The 22,557-nt window shown below is 36.9% G+C and overlaps 1 protein-coding gene across 4 annotated transcripts in view; it reads right to left on the reverse strand.

The window, feature by feature from the left end:
- The window catches only part of Twz (BTB/POZ domain-containing protein twz), a 28,115-nt gene extending 10,184 nt beyond the window's left edge, over positions 1-17,931 (reverse strand). For 2 of the 4 annotated variants that reach the window (XR_014436039.1, XM_083084500.1), the window contains exons 1-3: positions 17,682-17,931; positions 4,442-4,528; positions 2,417-2,620 (exon numbers count right to left, since the gene is read on the reverse strand). Coding sequence is in view for 3 of the 4 variants with exons in the window: in XM_083084500.1 (XP_082940626.1) it covers positions 2,417-2,620; positions 4,442-4,470 (233 nt within the window). In the remaining variant the exon portion in view is untranslated. Of the gene's footprint in view, positions 1-2,416; positions 2,621-3,148; positions 3,254-3,325; positions 3,434-4,441; positions 4,529-17,681 lie in introns of those variants that run through there. The other 2 variants (XM_083084502.1, XM_083084501.1) reach the window with 2 other exon arrangements.
- Positions 17,932-22,557: the final 4,626 nt, after the last annotated feature.

Genomic DNA, 22,557 nt, shown 5'->3' on the forward strand with positions numbered 1-22,557 from the left:
ATCCGTGCATCGCGTGTAAATTTGCCTCTAGTGTGCTGTTATTAGTTTTAGCTTAGTTTCGTTGCGCGCTGATCCCCGATGATTTTCAACTATTTTTTCTAGATGTAAATAAATAACATAAATAATAAATAATATCCGTCATCTCGATAAACACGCGCCTGAGCGATGATTGTGGAGACAAAAGTATGACTTTCATATATTTATCACAGCTCATATCAATATTATTATTCTTCTTTTGCCCTTTCTTTAATTTTTGAAACTATTTTAATGCAAGATCTCTTTGCTAATTTGATATCTAAAACTTAGAAAAACGTGAGAAAAATAATTTTTTAAATAATAAAGAGTATGTCACATGATGATATCTCCTTATTATTTTTATTACGTATTATCATTGATTTAGTCAAGATTTAAAGGTTTTTTTAATCTATATATTTTCAAGACAAAATATATAAGATTATTTTTGTTACTTTCATAGCTTACTTTTCTCATTTGCCCTCATTTGACAAGAGAGCTCGATTCCAGTATCGAGGAGCACGAGGGTATCCATTACGGTTTTCTTGCTCATTCATTACAGATAGTCTAGATAGAAACATCTTCGCAAAGCTCTTTGCTTATTCAGTTAACGAGACGACCGGGGAACGATAAGGCCACCTGTCAATTATGATTAGCTTTCTCACGGATGCATCGGTCTACCGATACTGTATTTATGTATGCTACAGTCTGACGTTATGCGTTCGTGATCTCCTTGTGAAAGGATCGATTTTCCTTGCCACTAAGCGCGCTGGATATTCATTCACATTGAAGATGCATATTAGGTTCGTGTAACAAGCATCGCTCGAAATACGAAGATTACGAGGCTATGGTGACATTTAGCAATTTAAATGAAACATCATGTTTTGTAATTGTTATGTAACGCACTGCTATACACCGTATCGATATGAAAAGTTTGACGTATTGTGCAAACACACAACATATTTAGATTTATATTTTTTTATATAATAATGAAAAAAAGTAAACTTACGTTCGAAAATATTTATTAAAAAATTGTAAGCGTTAAAAAATAAATGAAATCGTTTTTATAATTTGTTAGCTGAAATCTGACATGTTTGCATATCACATAATTAAAAAAAATTAGTTGTTTATTGTAATTGCAAAAACGAAATCACAACGACTGAAACATCAAAATTATATTGAACAAATTAAAGTCTAACAAAAATAAAAACACATGATAAAAATCTAGAGATCGTAGACGTATAAACGATAACTGAGATTTACCTGTTTTCAAATAAATTATTTCTTCAAATGAGTGATTCTAATATAGTTTAAAATTCTAAGAACGCTTATTTTTGAAAGTTTATAATTCTTTAATAAAGTAGTTTATAATTCTTTAATAAAGTTTTAAACATAAGTTTACACTTTTTTAGCTTTATTCAATTCTATTAACACATTATAAAAATTTGGTTCCGATTTTTACGAGTATCCTGTATCATGATTTTATCATGAATTTGAATTCAATTATCTATTTGTATATTATTAAATTTATTTATGGCAAATAAAATATCTTGTGATTGTAAAAAGTATTACTTTATACATCAGTTTGAATTATGTGGAGTATAATATGTAATCTGTATATATATTACGATTGTAAAATCCAATTTTATTTATTATTATTAGATTTGTGTGCATTGCAAATGAATCATCTTCTGATTGTAAGAAATATTATTTTATATATCAGTTGTGGAACCTCGTGGAGAATATAAGAGTATAATACTCGTGAATTTTTTTTCTTTCGTCCGAGCAAAGAGGATACCTGCAGGGTGATACTTCGAGGAGATTAAAAGCCCCTCTATAAGCAAAGTGCAGTTGTGCTTTCACGTTACGTCTCTTTTATGCATAAAGTGCACGGGCAAACCGCAAATAGCCTTTGGACACTGCCGGGCACGGTAACGGTGTGCCTGATTGCGAGCGATATGTTCTCAGAGATATTGCTCGGTACGAACATCCTGGAGCGTTGTCGATGGTCACGTTTCCGCGATCCGGACATCACGCTCCCTTTCTACTCTCTCACTCGTTAGAATCTCTTCATGCCGTTTAAAAGTCACACTCCGCGTGCTTTCGCGGTAGGATGCATCCTCTAAAGGATTGATCCAGTCCCGTTGTTTTATCTCTTTCCCTTGTTACATCGGAGATAATGTCCTTTCGCGAACACGTATAAATTTCTTCCAAGTAATATTCTTTTTCTTTCCCGAAATATATAATGTCCAAATATAAATTAACTTCATGAAATATCGTTAAATCATTTAACACGATTTAACGATACAAATTAGGCGCTTACAATACGCATTGCTTCGATGACAGGACCGTTTTGTTCTCGGCCCATCTTGTATCATTAAAAATTTAAGGTACATTCTCTTACTTTGTTAAAGTCTCGAGGGAGGATGTGTATATCGTGCCACCGACGTCGATGTGAACCGGTGCGGTGTACCTCGAAGCGGCCGCCACACAAGGAATACCGGCCATCTTCTGGTTGTAAGTCGGGGCCGCCGGTGTCGGTGGTGTTGGCGACGAGGAATTCGACATTGTGGGCGAGGTGGCCGGCGAACTGCTTGGCGACAGCAATCTGAGGAAGATACTTTTCATATTAAGCATCATAAAATTGTGTATAAGACTTTGGCTAGTTTTTCTGAGATCTTGTATCGCGTCGTGTGATTTTCATGCCAGACTCACGAATGGATGAAGATCACAAATTCGCAAAATTTCCAATTTCGTGTTATGTATTACAAGTTCTCAGCAATTCGTAACTTTAAATTTATGAATTATTAATTGGAGTTATGATACAAGTTGAGATTTTGAACGCAACTATATTATTTGTATAAAATTACACAAAGTTAAACGCTCCCCAAAATTAACAAATTAAAATGAATAATAAGAGGCAATAAGGAGCCAACGCGGTTGTAGGGCGTGAAAACAAATTTTTTCTCCAAACAGTCAATTGAAACGATCTTTCTTCTTTATTTCATACGTTTCGGCCTCATTTCGAGCCATCTTCAGTGATTCTAATACAATCAAAAAATGCCAATTAAGACAGTAAAAAGGATGCGGTGTCAGTAAAAAATACAAAAGAGAAAAAAAAGGCATAATCACATACATACATAGTCTATAGGAGTGAACGCTATCTCATCCAAGTCGATCCACCCGAAAAAGACCGATGCAAGCAGCACTCTCAACGGTAAAAAGCGCGAGGAGCGATGCACTGACAAAGTAAACATAACAGAGTCATATATTTGCAATAAAAATTGATTGACAACAGTCAAGGGCTACTCACTCGGACAACGAGAAGACCGGCAGAGACGAAACGAACACCCAGCACGCAAACAATCTACTAAGTCGAAAATTCAAACAACAACGGAAAGCGATATCAAACTGTGGTCGAACAAAAACAATCCGTGTACATGGAGGGCAAACATCAGCCCATTAAATCTTAGATATGTTTTCAATAATCGACAGACACGATGTGTTCAACTTTAAAGTATCGCTTTGGAGGTTCAACGAATTCCTTTGGCGCTTGATATGAATCATTTCAGATATTAGTCTTTTACCTAAAAACATTTCCTCATCCAAAATGTCAACCTTATCAAAATCAAAAGTGTGATCAAGCGCTCTATGTTCCGCGATGACGGACGTAAGATTCCTTCTATGTTCTTTGATTCTCGTTTTCAACAAGCGTCCAGTTTGTCCCACGTAAGAAGCGTCGCAGTCCATGCAGTTAATTTTATACACTATATTACTGCGCGAATCTCTCTGCAAACCATCCTTACCGACCCTAATAAATCGGCGTAAGTTATTGATTCCCGTGTAAGAGAGCCGGGTGGATCGACTTGGATGAGATAGCGTTCACTCCTATAGACTATGTATGTATGTGATTATGCCTTTTTTTTCTCTTTTGTATTTTTTACTGACACCGCATCCTTTTTACTGTCTTAATTGGCATTTTTTGATTGTATTAGAATCACTGAAGATGGCTCGAAATGAGGCCGAAACGTATGAAATAAAGAAGAAAGATCGTTTCAATTGACTGTTTGGAGAAAAAATTTGTTTTCACGCCCTACAACCGCGTTGGCTCCTTATTGCCTCTTATTATTCATTTTAATTTATATTATTTGTACACATAAATTAAATCGGTCGCTCAAATCTTTTTCAAATTGTAATTTTAATGTTACATTCAATAATAAATATAACTTAAAATAAAAAGTTAATATGAGATGAAGATGAGCTATAAAATCGTGGATGTTATTTATGACTTATGCATTGAATAAAATTAAGTGACATTTGCAGAGAGAATTTCATTGAGAGTCATGTTATTTAACTCTTTCTCAGATAGATTTTATTCTAAAACGACTCGTAAACTTAAATTGGAACACTCGAAGGAAGACTTATTTACCTCATTTTAATTTGAGCGCTAGGGAACATATTGCGTTGCGCCGTCAACTCTGCCTTCGCCTCCTTCCCATCGGCCTCACATTTCCGTCTGGAATTAAAAACACGTAAATGTTATTTAAATGCATTGCTAATAAAAATTCACATAAATGTAACAGTGTATTGAATTTAAAATGCACGAGGAATTGCGATAGACATATATATATGCTTACATTTGCATGATTACATAATTTATGACATATGTCTATGCTTTATGCATTACTATTTTTTTGCGTCAATATCATATTTTAATTTCAATTATCATTGTAGATAACAAATTTTTGTATTCAACAATATACAGATCACGATAAAAATGATTTTATGAAATGCAGCATCTATTTTTTGTCTCTATGAAACTTTATTATTTTTTATAATTATTTAAAATATTAATTTACTTATCCAATTAAATAAAAATTTTGTGTAATGAATTATCAACGATTATTATTAAAATTTAACATCTTTTTCATCAATGTTCGGTGCTTATGCGTTTCATCTGCGTAATGTGTAGGTGTCGATTTAGCATATCGATCGTCACGGCTGCTTTCAGATGACGATAATACTAGTTTAGCGATCCATTGTTTTTGGTCCAATATCGGGAATGCTGAAACGACTGAGGGCTTGGAACATTAACGTGAAATTCCCGTATGCATTAATAAGGCAATTAGCAGCGAAACAATATTTGGCGGGCGTTAGCACGCCAGCCGTCCAAGGGTATTCTTTTAAACGCGTTTCCAGCAGAAAGGGAGGGTCGGTTTGGTCCGCGAATGTTAGAGGTACCCGAATTTTCATTACTATGTGCTCGTGAAAAGCCAGCTCATTATTAGCTATTATCCTAAAGCCTGCTTTTCATAGCTTCTGTAATGCGTGGTTTTTAGAACATTAATTTTCTTGCTTGAACATAAAACCAATAAGAAAATAATAAAATCATATTCAAAAGATTTCTATAATTTTATCGCAAATTATTATTCTTGAAGGCACCTGAAAGATATTCTCCTGAAACTTGGCTTCAAAATCCAAATATAAATAGATATAATAAAAAAGATACTAAAAATGTGATCATATTGATGTGTAAATTAACGTGTCTGGGAGAATAAATCTAGAAAGTCAACGTTACGAAATTGATTGAAAAATTGCGGCATTTCGCCCTGAAATCCCTCGAGATAATCGCGAGAACGCAAGAAGGCAGGGAGGGAGAGACGCGTTTATAGTCGCCTCAGCGACTTGTTTTCCATCGTCCGGCGAAGAATTCGCGACGGTCAGAGAAGACAGGGTACACGCGGGAGAACAAGAAGAGGAGGGAGGGAGGGGTACCGGTTCTCTCTTCCATCTACCACCCACCCTCGCCCACATCAGTCCGCACCATTGCGGTGCATCGCCGCAGGAGATGCCGCGAAATGCGATGCAGCGCCTTTTCTCGGCCGCGCGCTGCGAGAGGTCGCCGAGCGATGCTTCTCTACCTGAAAAGGTGGGGAACGACGGTCGTCGCAAGTCGGACATCGGATTAAGGAATAGAGCGGGAGAGGTGGTGCGGACGAGAGGGAACGAAAGAGAGAGAGAGGACAACAACGGCCATCACGGCCGCGCTGACGCCGCGGGCTAATCGCGAGATTTATGTAGGGCTATGCATTTACGAGTACAGAGAGACGCATACTTGCATAATTAACTCGCGTTATTGTTGTGATCTTTGAGCGCCGATGAGAGATCGATCATTGTCGCGCGGTAACACGTGTCGCCGGAATGGCTGCGCACTGACGGCGAAATACACCAGCGGCGAAATTAATGAGTTTTGACGGCACTTCAATCATATTCCCCGTGTTTGAAAGTACGCTCGAATGCCAGATGTGGGCGAGATGAAAAATCACTCGTCGTTAGATTAAACGGGGAAAGTAATATCGTATCATTAATTATTTTATTACGCAACGTCTTCCCTTCTTTCAAACTTGACGTCGTAGTCAAGTTTTCATTGAATTTTTCTGTCTTTTATATCATTTTACCGATGATATGAAAAGAGAAATGTGCAGGCGGGAAAGAGAAAGTAATTTTGACACTGATGAGGGCACAGCAAAAATAGGATATCTTATTAAATGGCCTTATTAGCGGTTATCAGGTGTGCTTGTGATATAGCGTTAAAATGACCGGCAGCGCCGACGAAAGAAGAATCCGAAGAACGATATAGCTATAACAATAGATGATCATCATGGTCGTTCGGGTCGCTTCAGGGCGATTGGTTGGTATACGAATGTACATTACGGTCGATGTACTGAGGCCGCTCGGCGATTAATATTATGCGTAATTGCATGCGTAAAATCGATAATTAATTCAAAATAGAAATTACTGTTTGCGCTTATAGAAATAATTTAGATAACTTGATACGTTGCTATTCTCTGTAGTGATAAGATTTAAATTACGCTCTCTCAATTGAATCGAACGTGCTACTTCTTTGCCCGCGAATGCATCAAGACTTTTTAGAATTTAGAAAAGAAATCCCGGAATATGGAACCCAGGACGCGAATGTCGTAATGATATCCGCAATAATGTCTACCGCGACGTGGCGATGCCTCGAGCCAATTGTATCTCGTACGCAGGTAGTTTTATTACGTGCATACATCCGTATGCGTGCGCCAACGGGATAAAGATAAGTAGGGAGAGACAGAGAATACATAATTATTGTGTATTATCTGCACAACTGCTCGTGTACCAATACGACTTCTTCGTTAATAAATTGGCTTTACACGTACGACGATATTCCAGTAATCCTCAAGCGATTTGCGATAAAGATATCCGTTCATGTAGAGGTTCGCAATAAAAATTATTATTGCACAATAAACGCTCGGTGAATAATTTCATAAAACAAACGATGAAAAATTCACTCGATACTTTATTTGTAGAATGTGATGTCGCTGCAAAGAATAGTTTGCTTCTCATAAGGCGTCTTTCATTCATCGATGGATATTTTAGAAACAGATTCTTAAAATTTAAATTCTTGACTTTTCCTTAATAAAAACGTTGAAGGCTTAAATATTCAATTTTCAGTCTTAAAATTCTTAAGAAATAAAATTCGATTTAAATCAAGAAAGAAAATTTTATTATTTATTCGCAATTGCAACCGAAATTCCTTTATTTTTGATATAAAAGTTTTCACGTATAAATCACTAGTCATTATAAAATATTTTTTAATGCATTTCTGAGAATTATATCTAAAGTTACGCTTCAATCATGAGAAATCAATAGTAGATTCGAACTATAATTCTGTGCAAGCATTGGCAGGCCAAAAAACTCCAATATATCCGTTGAATGAACAACTGTATACAAAGTAGATCGTGCAAAAGAGGAGAAACTCCAAGCTTTAACCAGCAATCTGTCCAGATAGGCACGCGTCCGACGTCGCAAAGGCATCGAAAGCCAGGCGTGAAGATGCAACGTCGTCGCCTCTCGAACGTCAAATTAGAAAGGAAGGCGAAGTAGGGGATGAGAGATGCGGGGAAGGTGATGCAAGTCGCGAAGACGTCGTTCGCAACGACACCATGATATTCGCGTTTATTACTCGAGGCCATCGGAGGCCTCTTACCCAGATACAGTTCTGATACGTACACGCGAGCGAGATACCACCGACATGCTGCGAAACGTATAAATTCGCGCACATACGTTAAGGTGATCATAGCTCGAGGATACGATGAAGCGGCTCACGCGCGCGCAGAACGCGCGCGTGCACGATGTCGTGCGCAGAAGAAGAGCACTACTAACTTTACGTGGACGTTTAATGGCCTGGGGACGTCGGTGTATGCAAATTTAAAAGCGCTCTGTTACATCGGGCAACGATGTATCACCGGAAAAGTCCGCTACTAGATGTGAAAACGAGCCAATTTGTAACGTGTCATTTTATAGAAAAGTTTGAGAAGCTTCCGTTACTTGGAAAGTTAGATAAATAATATAATTAAACAAATAGGAAAGATGATCTAATTTAATATATTTGAAATAATCTAATTTTTAATATATTTAATTTAATTTATCTAATTTAATATATTTGAATTCCTAAATAATGGAGTAATTATTTATGAGAGAAGAAGAAGGAGGGATGAATCCTTTTAAATAAATGTATCTATGTAGAAATAAAAATAAAATAATCAACAAACGCTTACCTAAAGAATTGGCGCGAAAGAGAAATTATTTTTTATTTATTTATTCATGACAAACAGTTTATCTGATTAGAAAATCAGCGTTGAACGTCACATTTATGTAAATTGACATTAACAAGGCAAAGCAGAGCTCTCCTCTTTTACGCGGATGATGAATTTTAATAATTGAAACTATTCTCTACCAATTTTTTCGAAAATGTTGCATGTTTATACTCGTGTGAGCACAAAGTTAGAATAACAGAGATATCAGGCGGAATCACAAAGTGATGAATCGCATGCGAATTCATTTAGACCAGCCGACAGATTTTCCTCTGGTGATTTCATTATGAGGACCAGTGAGATCGGCTCTCTCTCTCTCTCTCTCTCTGAAAATATTTGTAATGGAGAGCCATTTGCGAGCTCGTACGAGCGTTCGCGAATCGCAATGTTATTAACGTTATAATCTAGAGAATGTAATCTTTGCGCCAGTCAATACATTAGTTTTCTCGAAATAATACAATACGCACACGTATGTGCGAATACGCATTTTCAGATTTTTTTGATCCGAGTTTTTTTAAATGTATCCTCTAGTAAAGATATCTGGTGATTTTTCTATAAGAACTATATAAAGTTGTCACATTCTTAGTTTTTGTCAGTATGTGTGAATGATACAATATATATTTATACTTGCAATTATGCGCTGATATTATCTATAATTGATCGATTCAGTTGCTAGTCACTAATTGCGATACCAAGATTTCAGTTAAGATTAATCATATCAATTTATTCAATATTTCCGTATCGTCAACACATACCTCGAATGATCATAATTTTATATTCTAAAGGAATTTAACTACGCACGCATATTCATACAAACATGAACGTAGGAGAAGAAATTGATTTGGGTGGAGTTGCATTCCATGAATATTGAGGACGCGAATAATTGAGGATCGCGATAAATGCAAATTGCAAAAGAAATGTAAAATAATGCAAAAGGAAATATCGCACTTTCTTTTTTCTAAATAACATTATTCAAATACACGTTTTTAATGCAAAATAGTATGTCTCACGGTCAAAAATATCCTTAATTAGGAATGTTATCAACAAATATGTAATGATGTTTAAATACATTTGAAATGTGCAAGTACATAAAATATAGCATTTATGTCTGAGAATTTATAAACGTGAAAAAAATAACTCTGGCAAACGTTAATGACACATAACGTCATAGTAAATGTCTTTTAAGAATACTATTCTGTTTGCGAAGAGAGAGGAACGTGCTTATTTAGCTGTTATTCGTTGCTATTCACGCAAATGTTTCACAGAGTTTGTACCAATCTCTGTCGCGTTTCGTAATAAAATATTATATTCCTTGCTTTGCTTGTGTTCTCACTTTGCACATGCGCATGTAATATGAATACTTTTTATTTAATAATCTGTACAAGCTCTTAATAATCTATAAATTCTTATTAAAGGTAAAATTTTGAAATATTTGCATGTGATTTATAAATAAAAATTAAATTAAGAGAGTTTATTTATACATATAAATAATTGTTCGAAAATTTATTTCCGTTTTTGAAGAATCTAAGCCGCGAATTTCGAAACAATTTGCATCATCATCTTTTTCTCTTCGATTAGTTAACATCTTTGCTCGCGAGACTCGTAGCTTTGTCCCGATAAGTGCATTAAGCTACTGCAACACAGTTGATTGATGGATCGGTTCATTCCTTCGCCACGATTAACAGTTTCGCACAAGGTCGGCGAGTTTAAATATATTTGTAGCGTTCTCTATCATTTCTGTTACCTGCCGAAGATGAAAGCACCGTTATAGATTGTATTCATAATACAATGCCTAGTCTTTCGATATGCTGCGCGATGCAATCTTTACTTACAAGAAGCATTTATAGCATATTTATTGTTGCATGTTGCAAATAGAATTTTGCGACAAATAGAATTTTTATTATACATAAATTAAAACATGCGAATTAATTCGATAAATATTCATTATGTATATTAATATAATATATTAATGAGATAATATAATATATTAATAAAATTGTTATAATATTTTGTCCATAACTGATAATTATTTATTATGATATAACATATGTAAAATAATGTTGGAATAATATGTGTTAATGTATTAATATTTAAATTATACTCTCTTCTCTCTTATGTCATAATAATTTTAAATTTTCTTAATGTGAGCATATATACATTCATACATACTAAAGCTTGGAAATGCTTTGTGTCAATCTGTATTTAATTATACGGATAGTTCGTTACATCAATTAATTAAAAATCAATCTGAAAATGATACTATAGTTATGAGTAATATGGAGTTTAATATAATATACTTATTGTTAGATGATATTTGATGACTTTATGCATGAGAAAAATATCAACTAGGATATTAAAAAATCAAGAGTTTTATGAGTGAGAATAATTCCCGAAATTAATTATTTTAAAATTAAACGTTAATATTGCTCAAGAAATATCTTTTATACATTCACGATTTAAATATTAAATATGTAAAAGATTATAGAAAATATAATAAATATATCGTATATATATCGATTATTTATAACAAGCTTATGGTTGTGTGTATGTAATTTTATGCAATTATATACATTCCCAGTCCCAATTCACGGAACTCCTTGTTACATTTCATCCCGAATTACGTTCCATTTGTGCTTTTCATCCACACAAATCATGTTTATTTATACTTAAAATTTCTTGTACTTTTTACATCGTTCTATTGACCACTGCGAATTGCCTGCCTCGCGGAAATTCAGTATAATTATCGTCGCTAATACATTGAAAGCCGTTTGAACGGCAAATTCAACGAATAATCGTTGCCAGAGAAAGCTTTTATAACATTAATTGCTATCACAATCGAATGCTACTCGCGTCACGTTGCGAACCACGCGTTTGTGTGAGCGTTGTTAAGGTTTTCAGTTGCAACCTGCATGTTGCATCTCTGCTGTTCTCGCCCGCGTGTCCTTTTTCTTACTCCCGCATTTACCATCTGGTACTTCATTACCGGAACGTCACTTGTCGGATACAAACGATAGACAGACGCGAATAGTTGTCGGCTACTAAAGAATCATTACTCGCGAAATTATGCGCGCTTGTTTCAATTGTAGGGCCACTTATTACCCCGTACAAGCGTTAACGATCGTTAGCGACTGTTGTTTTCCCGAACGATAATTACGTCTCGTACTCGGCTCTTTTCCGGCTGTTTACACATGTATATTCAAATGAATTTTTCTATGTTCATTAGTAAAAATTACGGTCAAGCGTCTGGAACGGAATAACTGTTTTTATCGAGTCATGTGTAAATTTAGATTTGTCTATGCGTTCTTTACAACGCGTATTCAATCCTCCATTTGCAGCGGCGAACTTGTCAAACTTGTTCCGCAACGATTCGTCGTAAAAATACGTAAGACACGCTCGCGGTGGGCGTTCAAAATAATCATCGCACATCTCGTAGTCGAGTTTACTCGAGTATGAAACTTCATCGTATGACGATATTTCCATGTCGTTTGACGTAGTGCCTGAAATCATATCAATATCTGTCACGCGTGAGATACTCGTTCTCTCGATTTCCCGTACGCTCATTACACGAGCGTTGAGATATAAGAATCAGGACGCTAAATGCATCGTCGCTAAACCCGCCCCGGGTGTTTTCGTCTCGTCGGAGATACGTTCGCTCGAGCTTTTTATAATATTTCATCGAGTGGGTACAGGGTACACGCAAAGGGCACACGCTCGTGTATACGCGCGGTCCACCAGCCGCGGTGTAAATCTCTCTTTGCGGCTCTCTCGGTGTGTGCCTGGTGGCACTGGCTCGTATATACCCGGGTAGGGCAGGTATGTATCTATCTACCTACCTACGAGCGACTGTTGCAAGCGTCGTTACTTACGACGGATAACGCGAGGTATGTAGGCACGTACCTGCTTACACATATACATACATGCATGCATACACATACGCATACCTTCGCAGGTAATCGCGGACCCGGGGCCTGTTCCGTTGCCGGCAAAGAGGCACTCCCGACACGCGCCAATGCATGTCTTGCTCCATTTCATCCTCGCCTATTCCCACCACTTACTCACCTACTTACCCTACGAGACGGAAACTCTGACCGAGACGACGTGCACAAGCCGCGGCGGACCAAACGAGATAGGAATTTTATGCGCCGCAAACGCGAGTTATATTGCAACACGTGTATGTATTATACCTCTCTGGTCTGACCAGCTTGTGTTCGCCCAGCGCGGACAGATTTGAGAAACGCACCGCAAAAACGCACGATGCGGAAGCGCGTTGGCGGTTCTGCTCTTTCTCCTCGAGAGATTATTAATTATGAATCTTTCGAGAATTTTTTTTCAGGAAAGATCCTGGTGCTCCTCATCAGTTACATTGAATTATAGTGTCGGAAGAGAAATCATGTGAATTCTTTTCTTTCTCCTCGAAATAAATTAGTTTCTTCATGTGCTATCATGTTCGATGATTAATAAAATATATATTAATTTGTTTTCTGATTCGACGAGCAGTGTATGTCTTGATGAATTATAGGGTCGGAAGAATCAATTTTTTAAATTCAATTATGTTTGAATTCAATTTTAAAAATTTAATGAAGAATAACGATTTTTCATTAATAAGATATGGTTTAATTTAGTATCTACGGAAAAAAATTACAAGTTACATTGAAACATACATTTTCCTTTATAACATTTATTGTAAAATTGGAATATAACGACGTTAAGATATTTATTACTGTAAATTATTGTAAATTATGCATTTGTTTGTTTGTTAACCATTATGCATTTGTTTGTGTATAAGAATATTTGAATAATTTCAATATTCCATTCTCTTCTAAAATATAATACACACATATATAATATTATTCAACAAAAATATCGTGATTTTTCTTATATGTTAGTATGTTTGACGATTACAAAAATTATATATTGTAATTTTTACTATTTTAATATATTTTCTCCGTGCAATTCTTTGTAAATGTGCAGAAATAAACGCAGTGATATTAATTATGGAGATCAAGCACGTTATAATTTAATTATTAAGTAGGCTTTTAATTAATTTAATTACGGAAGGTAATCTCATATCGTTATACACAAATTTATTTTCGCTGCGGGCCGTATCCATAAATAACGTATTTTCAGGAAAGAGTAAATTATTTTGAGTTTTAACTGTGTATATTTTATTTATATGAAGCATTACGTATATCGTTACTGCAGGCTTAATGTAATCAGTGATCGGAGAAATTTTATATATTTCGTATAACAAGCATATACGCGTGAGTGATCATTCATATTGAATTTTAATGTGTTTCTTTTATTAATATAAAAAAATATTAATTTACATATTTTGTAAATACTAATTCTTCATCTCTCTTTAATGTACATTTTATGACATATATTCTTATTCTTTTAACCGATCATTCCTAGTCTATAGGAATAATAAGAAGAAGACTTTGTATACTGACACGAAATTGATTAATTATATGCTTTATACACAGCTTATCTTGTTCTTCTCTTTGATTAATGTATCAAATTAATCATCGTATGCTAACTCAATGACAGCGTTAATGTGAAAAAATATTCGCCGCGCACATTCAAAGTTCAAAATTAAATTGAACCGATCGTTTTTTTGCTGCGTAATCTTTATTATGACATAAGTAAGCCAAAAAAAATTCAATTTATTGAACACGTGATTAAAATCTTGTGTGATCATTAAACGCACATGATAACCGTGGAAATCGCCGGCTTCTGCCGGCGATCGACGATTCGTTTCTTTCGATTTCGATTTTCTTATTAATGACGGGAGGATCGCAGCGCGATTTGTTGAAATTGAGTTAGGACTGAAAGGGGTAGATCGGAAATACGCGCCGGGCGCGATCCGCGTTTGTTCGCTCAAACATACGTACGCGTATATTCGGGGCGATATCTCGGACGAGGCAAAATATTTACGAGAAAATTTCGCCGTGGGTGGCGCGGCTTCATGAATAATTTCGGTCCGCAGGAGACTCGTCAGCCCCGGGCTATGTGCTCGGGGCGCACGGTTCTAATTACGGCAACTGCAGAGCGCGCGTCTGCGCCCCCGGCTATCCCTCCAGCCGGTTTCCAACCTCCCTTTTCCTATCCCAGCACAATTTCCACAGAGCCCACATCCGTTCTGAAATGCTAGCAATCCTCCTCCCCCTCCGGCTTCTCGCCTCCCTCACCCTCTCTCTCTCTCTTGCTATATGTATCTATCTATCTCTTTCTCGCTCACTCGTTTTCTCTCACGTTCCGCATGCTCCTTCTCTCGCTCTCTCCCTTTTATAGCTCGAGGTGTACATCGACTATTACGTTGCAACCAATTTTTGAAAAGTTTCTACAGACTATATATATATATATGTATATATATATATATATATATATATATATATATATATACATATATTATTTTTTTCTACACTTCTATGTGCGCATATTTCTCATGCGGAGAGAAAAATAAAGTTTGCATCATGTGCAATTGCAATTAATACAATTAATGCAATGTCATCATTTATTAATTTATTTTCATGTATAAGTTTCAAACAGAAGCTTCTTTTAACCATATTACTTTTAATTATTTTACGTAATTAAATTATACAATCGTATTTTATTATTTGTATTTATTTAGTTATTATTACGTTTATTTGAAATCGCTTTAGCCGAATAGTAAAATTCCATCATAAACTGACTGTTAAGCGCAGCTGCTTATTAATTCGCAATGACTGCGCTGAGATATCTAGGGGGAAATGAAAGATTGAATCAAGGAAAAGCCCATGTAATATTAATCATGTTATAATTGAAAATTGCATCACGTTCTCCATATATCAGCTAGCTGACTACAAATTCATGTTAATCATTATTAATCCCACGCACGAATATAATTATATAATTATATTATATTATATTATACGTGATACATGCTATAAGTACATTTTCTTTCATTTTATTTTTATATACTATTTAGACTTTAGTTTTCTTCGACTTGTTTGATTTTTAACTATGATAAGTATTCAGCTACCTTAACTAATACATTTACTTCTTATCCATAGCTCATTATGTCAAGAGGAGAAAAGCATCGATCCGTCAGTCACGAATCTTGATGCAATAAATCTTGCAGATCATACAAAGATATTTAAACGTATCATAAATTTTAACCGTAAGAAAGAGAACATAACTTATTGTTATATAATTTAGAAATATCATTATAAAAAAATTAAGATCATCAAGTTTTATAGGCCTTAAAGTCTAAAAATATCAAATGAACATTTGAAAATATTTAATTAATCTTCTTTTACAGTCCTATAGCCTCAAACTATTTTATATCTCGATCGCGTTAATTTCGAGAATGGTGAGGGAATTATTTCGAGTTTTGATTAGACTATACCGCGCAATTTGTCTCAATGTATAATGTCCGATTTTTATGCCAACATTTTATATATTCTCCTCTAGAGCCTCTTTGTATCACGTGCGATTATTCGCGACGCGAAATGCATAATTGATCACAACTATTGTTCGATGATGAGGGAATGCAACGCATGATTGAGCAATTTCATTGTCCTGTCGTGTTTCTACATATGCATTTCTAAAGACACCGACACCCTCTCGCGCACGGACACGTCTGGCATAGATTAAACTTTCTTTACCCGCGGTGTCGTGAGATCAGATTGACTTTCTATCGACTCAACTTTAACTCAATCGTATAAAAATGCCCCACAGACGTGTGCGTAGGTGATTACCCGATGTCGTAGCATTTTCTCGAAAAGGGAAATTATTGCAACAGGCATCTAAAGGATGTTACAAGGATGTCTGAAAGATTAAGCTCTTCAGTCTTAGTTCTAGAAGAGATGAGAAACTCTTGGCGGGAACTTAACTGAGAAAATGCGTAATTTGTAACATGCGTACTTTTAAAAAAGATAAGAAAAATAATATAAATTATAAACGAAATAAATTACATATGTAATAAATTATACGATATAAATTATGAGACAAAATAATATTTTTCTGTACAGAAATGTAATGCGAGATTGCTTAGATAAATTTCATTTTCTCCAGATAAATCCGACAACAAATGAAATCATTAATCATTAATCATTAATCATTAATCATTAAATTAAGATTAAAATTAACCGACTACATACAAGTATGTCTTTCAGATGTTTTATTTACATCGATGCTTAATTCTCAATCCGGAAATCTGTTTTTATTATTAAAATTATCTCTCCTATTTTCATTAGACCGAACTTTCTGTACTAGAATGATACTTAGCCGCACCTCGCGAGTTACCAGCGACATAATTAACTACGTGAAAGTATACCATTTCCATACGTGAATATCAGTTTGTCACGCGATGTTTATATCCTATACCTAAGAAAGATTTCTAGATGCCGGTAGTACGATGATGTACTTTCGTTATCCGGAAATCTTTGATCTGCAAACTATAGAGTGAAATAAAAAATAAAAAATATTTCATAAAAATGTTGAAGTGCGTGAAATTAGAACAGACCTGCAACACGAGCGAACGTTCTCTCAATGCGAGGCTACGTAACGCAAATGATTGAATAATTGAGATAAAGCTCTTCATAAATTTGCGCGACGACAATTATACTCTCGGAGCACACTTGTGTGACGATAGAGTAAAGAGCAAAGCAGACTTACGTCCTTGTTGATCTCAAGCAATAATAATTCCCGACGTTTAATTATCACGTCTAAGGTTTATGTCATAAAGCAATCATAACTCCAGTCAATGCAATCATTGCGGCTCGAAACGCGCGCGTATATTACTTTAATCCCGTGGTCAACTTGTTCCTCTCGACATTTCCGCATACGCAACACGTGGAGATTTACATTGCAATTCATTAATATTCACTTAAGCAATTTTATAACTTAACGATTTATCCCGAATTAGATAAATCTTATCTCGTAAAATAATTGTTTGTGTTTATTTTGAAAACACGCGTCACGAAGCTACATTATTTACATCCACAATCTTGTAATTAAAATTAACTCATTAAAGTGCGAAACACTCACCGTTTTTGGCACGTAGGCTCCAGGTTGACGGCTGCTGTCGCGTCTACGGCTGCGGATTGAGGAACTTTGGAGTCCTGTCGTCGGAATCCCGGTCGCAAGAAACTTGTCACTGTCTAGCAAACACCCTCCCGCGAGCAGCTCCGGCTCTCGTGTGTCACGCACTGGACCACGTGGTTGCGTTCACGTGTCGGGGGACAAAAGTGGCGCGAGCCGCGCGCGCGCCACCGCGGCTTTCGTTGGACTGCGTGCGTTCTCTCCGTCGTGGCGGTCCTCGCGCTGATCCCGCTGCCACCACCACCACCATCTCCACCGCTACCGTCATCTCCTCCACCGCTAGCTATTTCGCCATCCTCGTCGCTCGCCGATCCTTCCCGCCTCGGATCTGCATCGGCTCGTCTTCGTCCCGCGAGCTCGCGGCGTTTCGGCAACCGCCCCGAGCTTGCGACGATTCTCTCCACTCGGACTGCATCGCACTCACCGCCAGTTCCAACCCCTCATCGCGCACTGCAACCATTTGTAAGAGATATAACGATGTCCGATGTACATTTATCATTTCTATATATATGGATAATATAGCTTAGTCTCACTACGTCTTTTAAACGTGTTCAATGTGCTTGATTTTTGATATATTAATTATATTTATATTTTTATCTTAAATTACATGTTTATTTTATATTTTATATTTTTTTAAATATTCTAAGTGTTATGAAATTTTTCGGATGAAACATGTTATTTTTTAGCTATACTTTGACATTAATATATTACACAATATGTGTATATCTTTTACTTATTATTAATATAAATAGATTTCAAATAGATTAATATTTAGATAAATATTATATGTACATTAGAAAACGATGAATGTGTATTCAAGTGTAAGCCTTCAGTTGATACAAAGCCATTAGTTACTCATATTTGCGGTATTACATAAATACTAGAGAAGAGTAAATAGACGTACTTGATAAGACTCTCGATCATAAGATATGACCTTTGCAACCGAGATGCTATCCACTCACAACATCGATCATTGGAATACTATATATTGCGCGAACTTTAATGATCAAAACTATATTTTTGCCATAAAGGCGATATATAGTTCGATTTATTAAATAATAATTTCATAAATTTAAATAATTTATTAAATAAAATGATATACGCAAATAGCATCACAGAAATGGTGCGATATATTTTTTATTATTAAAAAAAGCTTTATAAATCATCTGTGAATTTAGAATTTTATCAAAGTTACATGGACATATATTATATGTATATTTATAAGCGCGCTGAAAATACAGTTGAAATTGCATGTTATTTACGAGAGTGACGTTCAAAAAGGAGAGAGACCTGCGTGCCGACATTGTCGTCGAATGACTGAAACATTTTCAATATCAACCGCAGATTTCGTCTTCGTAAAATTACAATTGGTATCTCGTCTGTACGATTGGCCATCGGCTATCGAGAATAATGGAGCAGTTGGCGAGAGCCGATATAAGGAGGGGAACATCGAGCCAGGCTCGGGCCTCGGTCTCTGTCGTATTCGAGGTGCCCCGGGGCCAAAACGGCCACGGCCGACAACATCGTTCCAGAATGCCCCGGGCACTTCCAAACCCACCGGACGATGTTGCTCGCATACGTAAACGCCAACTTCGTCAGGGACAAAGTGACGCTCGTATATATGTTGATCCGGCCAACGTGGGGAAGAGAAGAAAGACAGAGGAACGGTGGAAGGGACGGGAACGAGGGAAAACGCGACGAGGGAAGAGCGACTTTGCCATTTCGAGACTCATTTTAACGTTCGTCTGAATCGCACGTTCGCGGCTCGTTTCTGCCACTCGCTTTAGGCGATATATGCCCGCCAGGCAATTACGGGACGTCCCAAATCTCCTCGATTTCTCGCTTTTGGGAAATGCGTGAGCATCGACAGCGTGTCTGAGCATTCATGTATGCATCCTACACAGTTATGTGATATAACTATTATACATGTATCAATGTACATGCATACAAAGGATTTGTATGTGAATAAAATTAGTTAAATTTAAAAAGAAATAAATTTTTTTAATGAATACGGAATCGATTTTTTTCTAGGGAAAAAATGAAACAACACTCAGTCGTTTTTCAATAATATTATGAGAATAATTTTGAGCAATTTTTATTTTCGCTTTGTTCATTTCTCAAGTGAAGAAGAAACTAGCGAGATTTTTTTATCGTCATTAATTAATAATATTATGTATATTTTATGTAAGAAGACAAAAGTAGATACTCCATTCATAGAATAGCTATTATTTAAATATATGATCAGTCTATCTTTTGGAATAACCGGCTCCAAAATGAATTTAGCATGACAGGAAAAAGTAATCATTCATAACATTTAACTTTTATTCGTCACTTTGCGATCAGCTAGTTTGTATTTCATTAACTCATTTCCGATCAATTCTTCTTCTTTATTCTGTCACATTTATCGTATATAAAAATGATATCTCATTTTTTGTTGGTTAATATATCTTGTGCAAAGATAACATGATTGTCGTAACACGATAAAGCTTTTCGCTCCGCGGCAGATTAATCTCTGAAAAAAATTTGGGATCCGGAAACACGCATAAAGATCCTTTCGAGAGGCGAACATCGCGTCGTAATTAATTAGCCGGTGATGCGATCGCCGGCAAGCGGCGCTTTCGTTTCGACTCGTTTAGCGGATACGTAATTCTCGAGGCAGAAGGATATCCCGACGGCGAGATGTGGAATGGGAAGCGAACGAGGAAGGAAGGAGGTTGTGTGCGGAGGAGGACGAGAAAAGGAGGACGAAGAAGGGGGAAGATCACGGGACCGGGGAAGGAGGATGAGCATAATGGTGGTCACATGCCCGCGGGCTCTTCGCGGAGAGGAGAGGAATAAGAAGGAGACGGGAGAGAGGAGGCTGCGGTCCAGAGAGAGAGGAAAATAATGCGATGTTTTTGTATCATACGATATACACAGGCGATGCTCTGGCCGGACCGGTATACGCCCGGAGCATCCAGCGGGATGTAACGAGAAGAGTCCGAGTGTTGCCCGTGGGTCCACATATTTTAGGGAGAGAAGCCTTCTTCCCCCTTCTCTCTCCCTCCCTCCCCCCCACGTCCTGCCCTTCTTCGCCCCCTGATTTGAACCTACGTGTCTCTGAAACGGGTCGTGCTGTGCCCGAAGGCGAGAGTTCCGCTTCTCCACCTATCCGTCCGGCGTTCTTATTCCTCACCCACCCTCCTCTCCCTCGAACGTGGCTTGTCTTCTGTACTTTTTATTTTTTTTTTTTCATATAAACGATCTTTATGCATGAATCATCGCGCAAATTCTACGGCCGCGTGTGCGATGTTCCTCCAATTAAAAATTCTATGACACACTTTTGCGTCCAATTTTCCTTAGTGAAAGTGGAAGGAGAGAGAAAATAGATATTCGTGTTTATTAACGTGCATACGTGTACGTGTGCTTTTCAATTTTAATATTAAATATCTTTTTGATATGCGTGATAAATTTGTAAATTAAATATCTGTTAGAATCTCGAGATAAGGTTGATTGAGAAGTAAGATTTCTTTCTAATTTATCCGATCTCAAGTTGAAAGGTTTCATAATATATTATTGTATGAATATAAAAAAAACTTTGCGAACCTTTAGACGCAATAAGTTCTCTCGCGCTTCTCGCTCGGATCAATTTCTGTAAACTCGCTAACGCGCGACCTGCCAATCAGTTTGAGATTCAAAGTGTATTTCTGCCGTTTCTCTTCTTCTCTTTTGTCCTCGCAGGCCAATGCATCGTTCTGCATGCGCAAAGTACACGTATACAACGGCCATAGGTTGCGTTCCAAAGAGGGGGAGGTAGGTTGAGCGGTCTTTCTCTCCGATGGTTACGTGACCTCCGGTGGGTGTATGTTTAACCTTTTCGATGGCAGTCGGCAGAGAGGAGAGTTTAGCCGGCGGCCCCCCCTCTGTTCCCCTCCCCCCTCCCCCTCCCCGACTCGACGATCACCCACGCAAGCGAATGTAAATTACCGGAGGCTGTGAATCATTTTTAGAAGATCCCAGACGACCCCTGCGGTCTTTCTCTCCTTCGCCATAGCTTATACCTTTCGTCTCCCTTTCCCTCTCTCTCTCTCTCTCTCTCTCTACTTCCAACTGCATTCTCTTTCTCTCTCTGTATCCTTTCCTTTCTTTCGCTATACCTTCACCTCTCGTTTATCCGTTCTTTCCGTTTCGTCCTCGTTTACCCCGCACGAACTTACATAAGGTAAGAGAACGCTCCCTGAGAAAGGTAAGCAGCTCGCGTAGATGTGCCGTGGGATGTGCTCCGGGCCTCGACTCCCACCTAGGCATGATCGGGCCCCGCTAACAATGCTTATTAAGTATCTCCAGCGGATCTTCGCGAATCCTGGAAGATGAAACTTTGCACTCGGGAAACAGCTAAAGTATTTTCAATCGACACGCGCGTCAAAATTCTTACCATTTATGTCAATAGCATGCATTTATATCTTCTTGGGTTTATAGATCTGAAATACTGTGGATATTCCGTTTTATTCGCATGTATAACTTTAATTGCAGCACGTCATGCTTGGTTAAGAGAATAATTCATAATTACAATTCTCACACAATTGCAAATTAGCAGCTAAATCATTTTACGAGGGTATTCGGAGCTGTACTGTTATCAGTAAATTTTATAGTAGAAACTAAAGAGCGTTAGAGAGATGCTTAACCAAGCGTAATTGGCCATTGATACTATGGGAATTATTTTATAGAATTAACTAATTGCACGCATTATATAAATTTACAAATACGCATTGTTGATTTTCCACCGATTCTGTAATGAGAATGTCTGTTGCCGATATTAAAAGCATTAAATGCATATGTATCG

Source organism: Camponotus vicinus, unplaced genomic scaffold, assembly GCF_025532165.1.
Source record: "Camponotus vicinus isolate PSW18456_S1 unplaced genomic scaffold, iyCamVici1.0 SCAF_12, whole genome shotgun sequence".
Classification (NCBI taxonomy): domain Eukaryota; kingdom Metazoa; phylum Arthropoda; class Insecta; order Hymenoptera; family Formicidae; genus Camponotus; species Camponotus vicinus.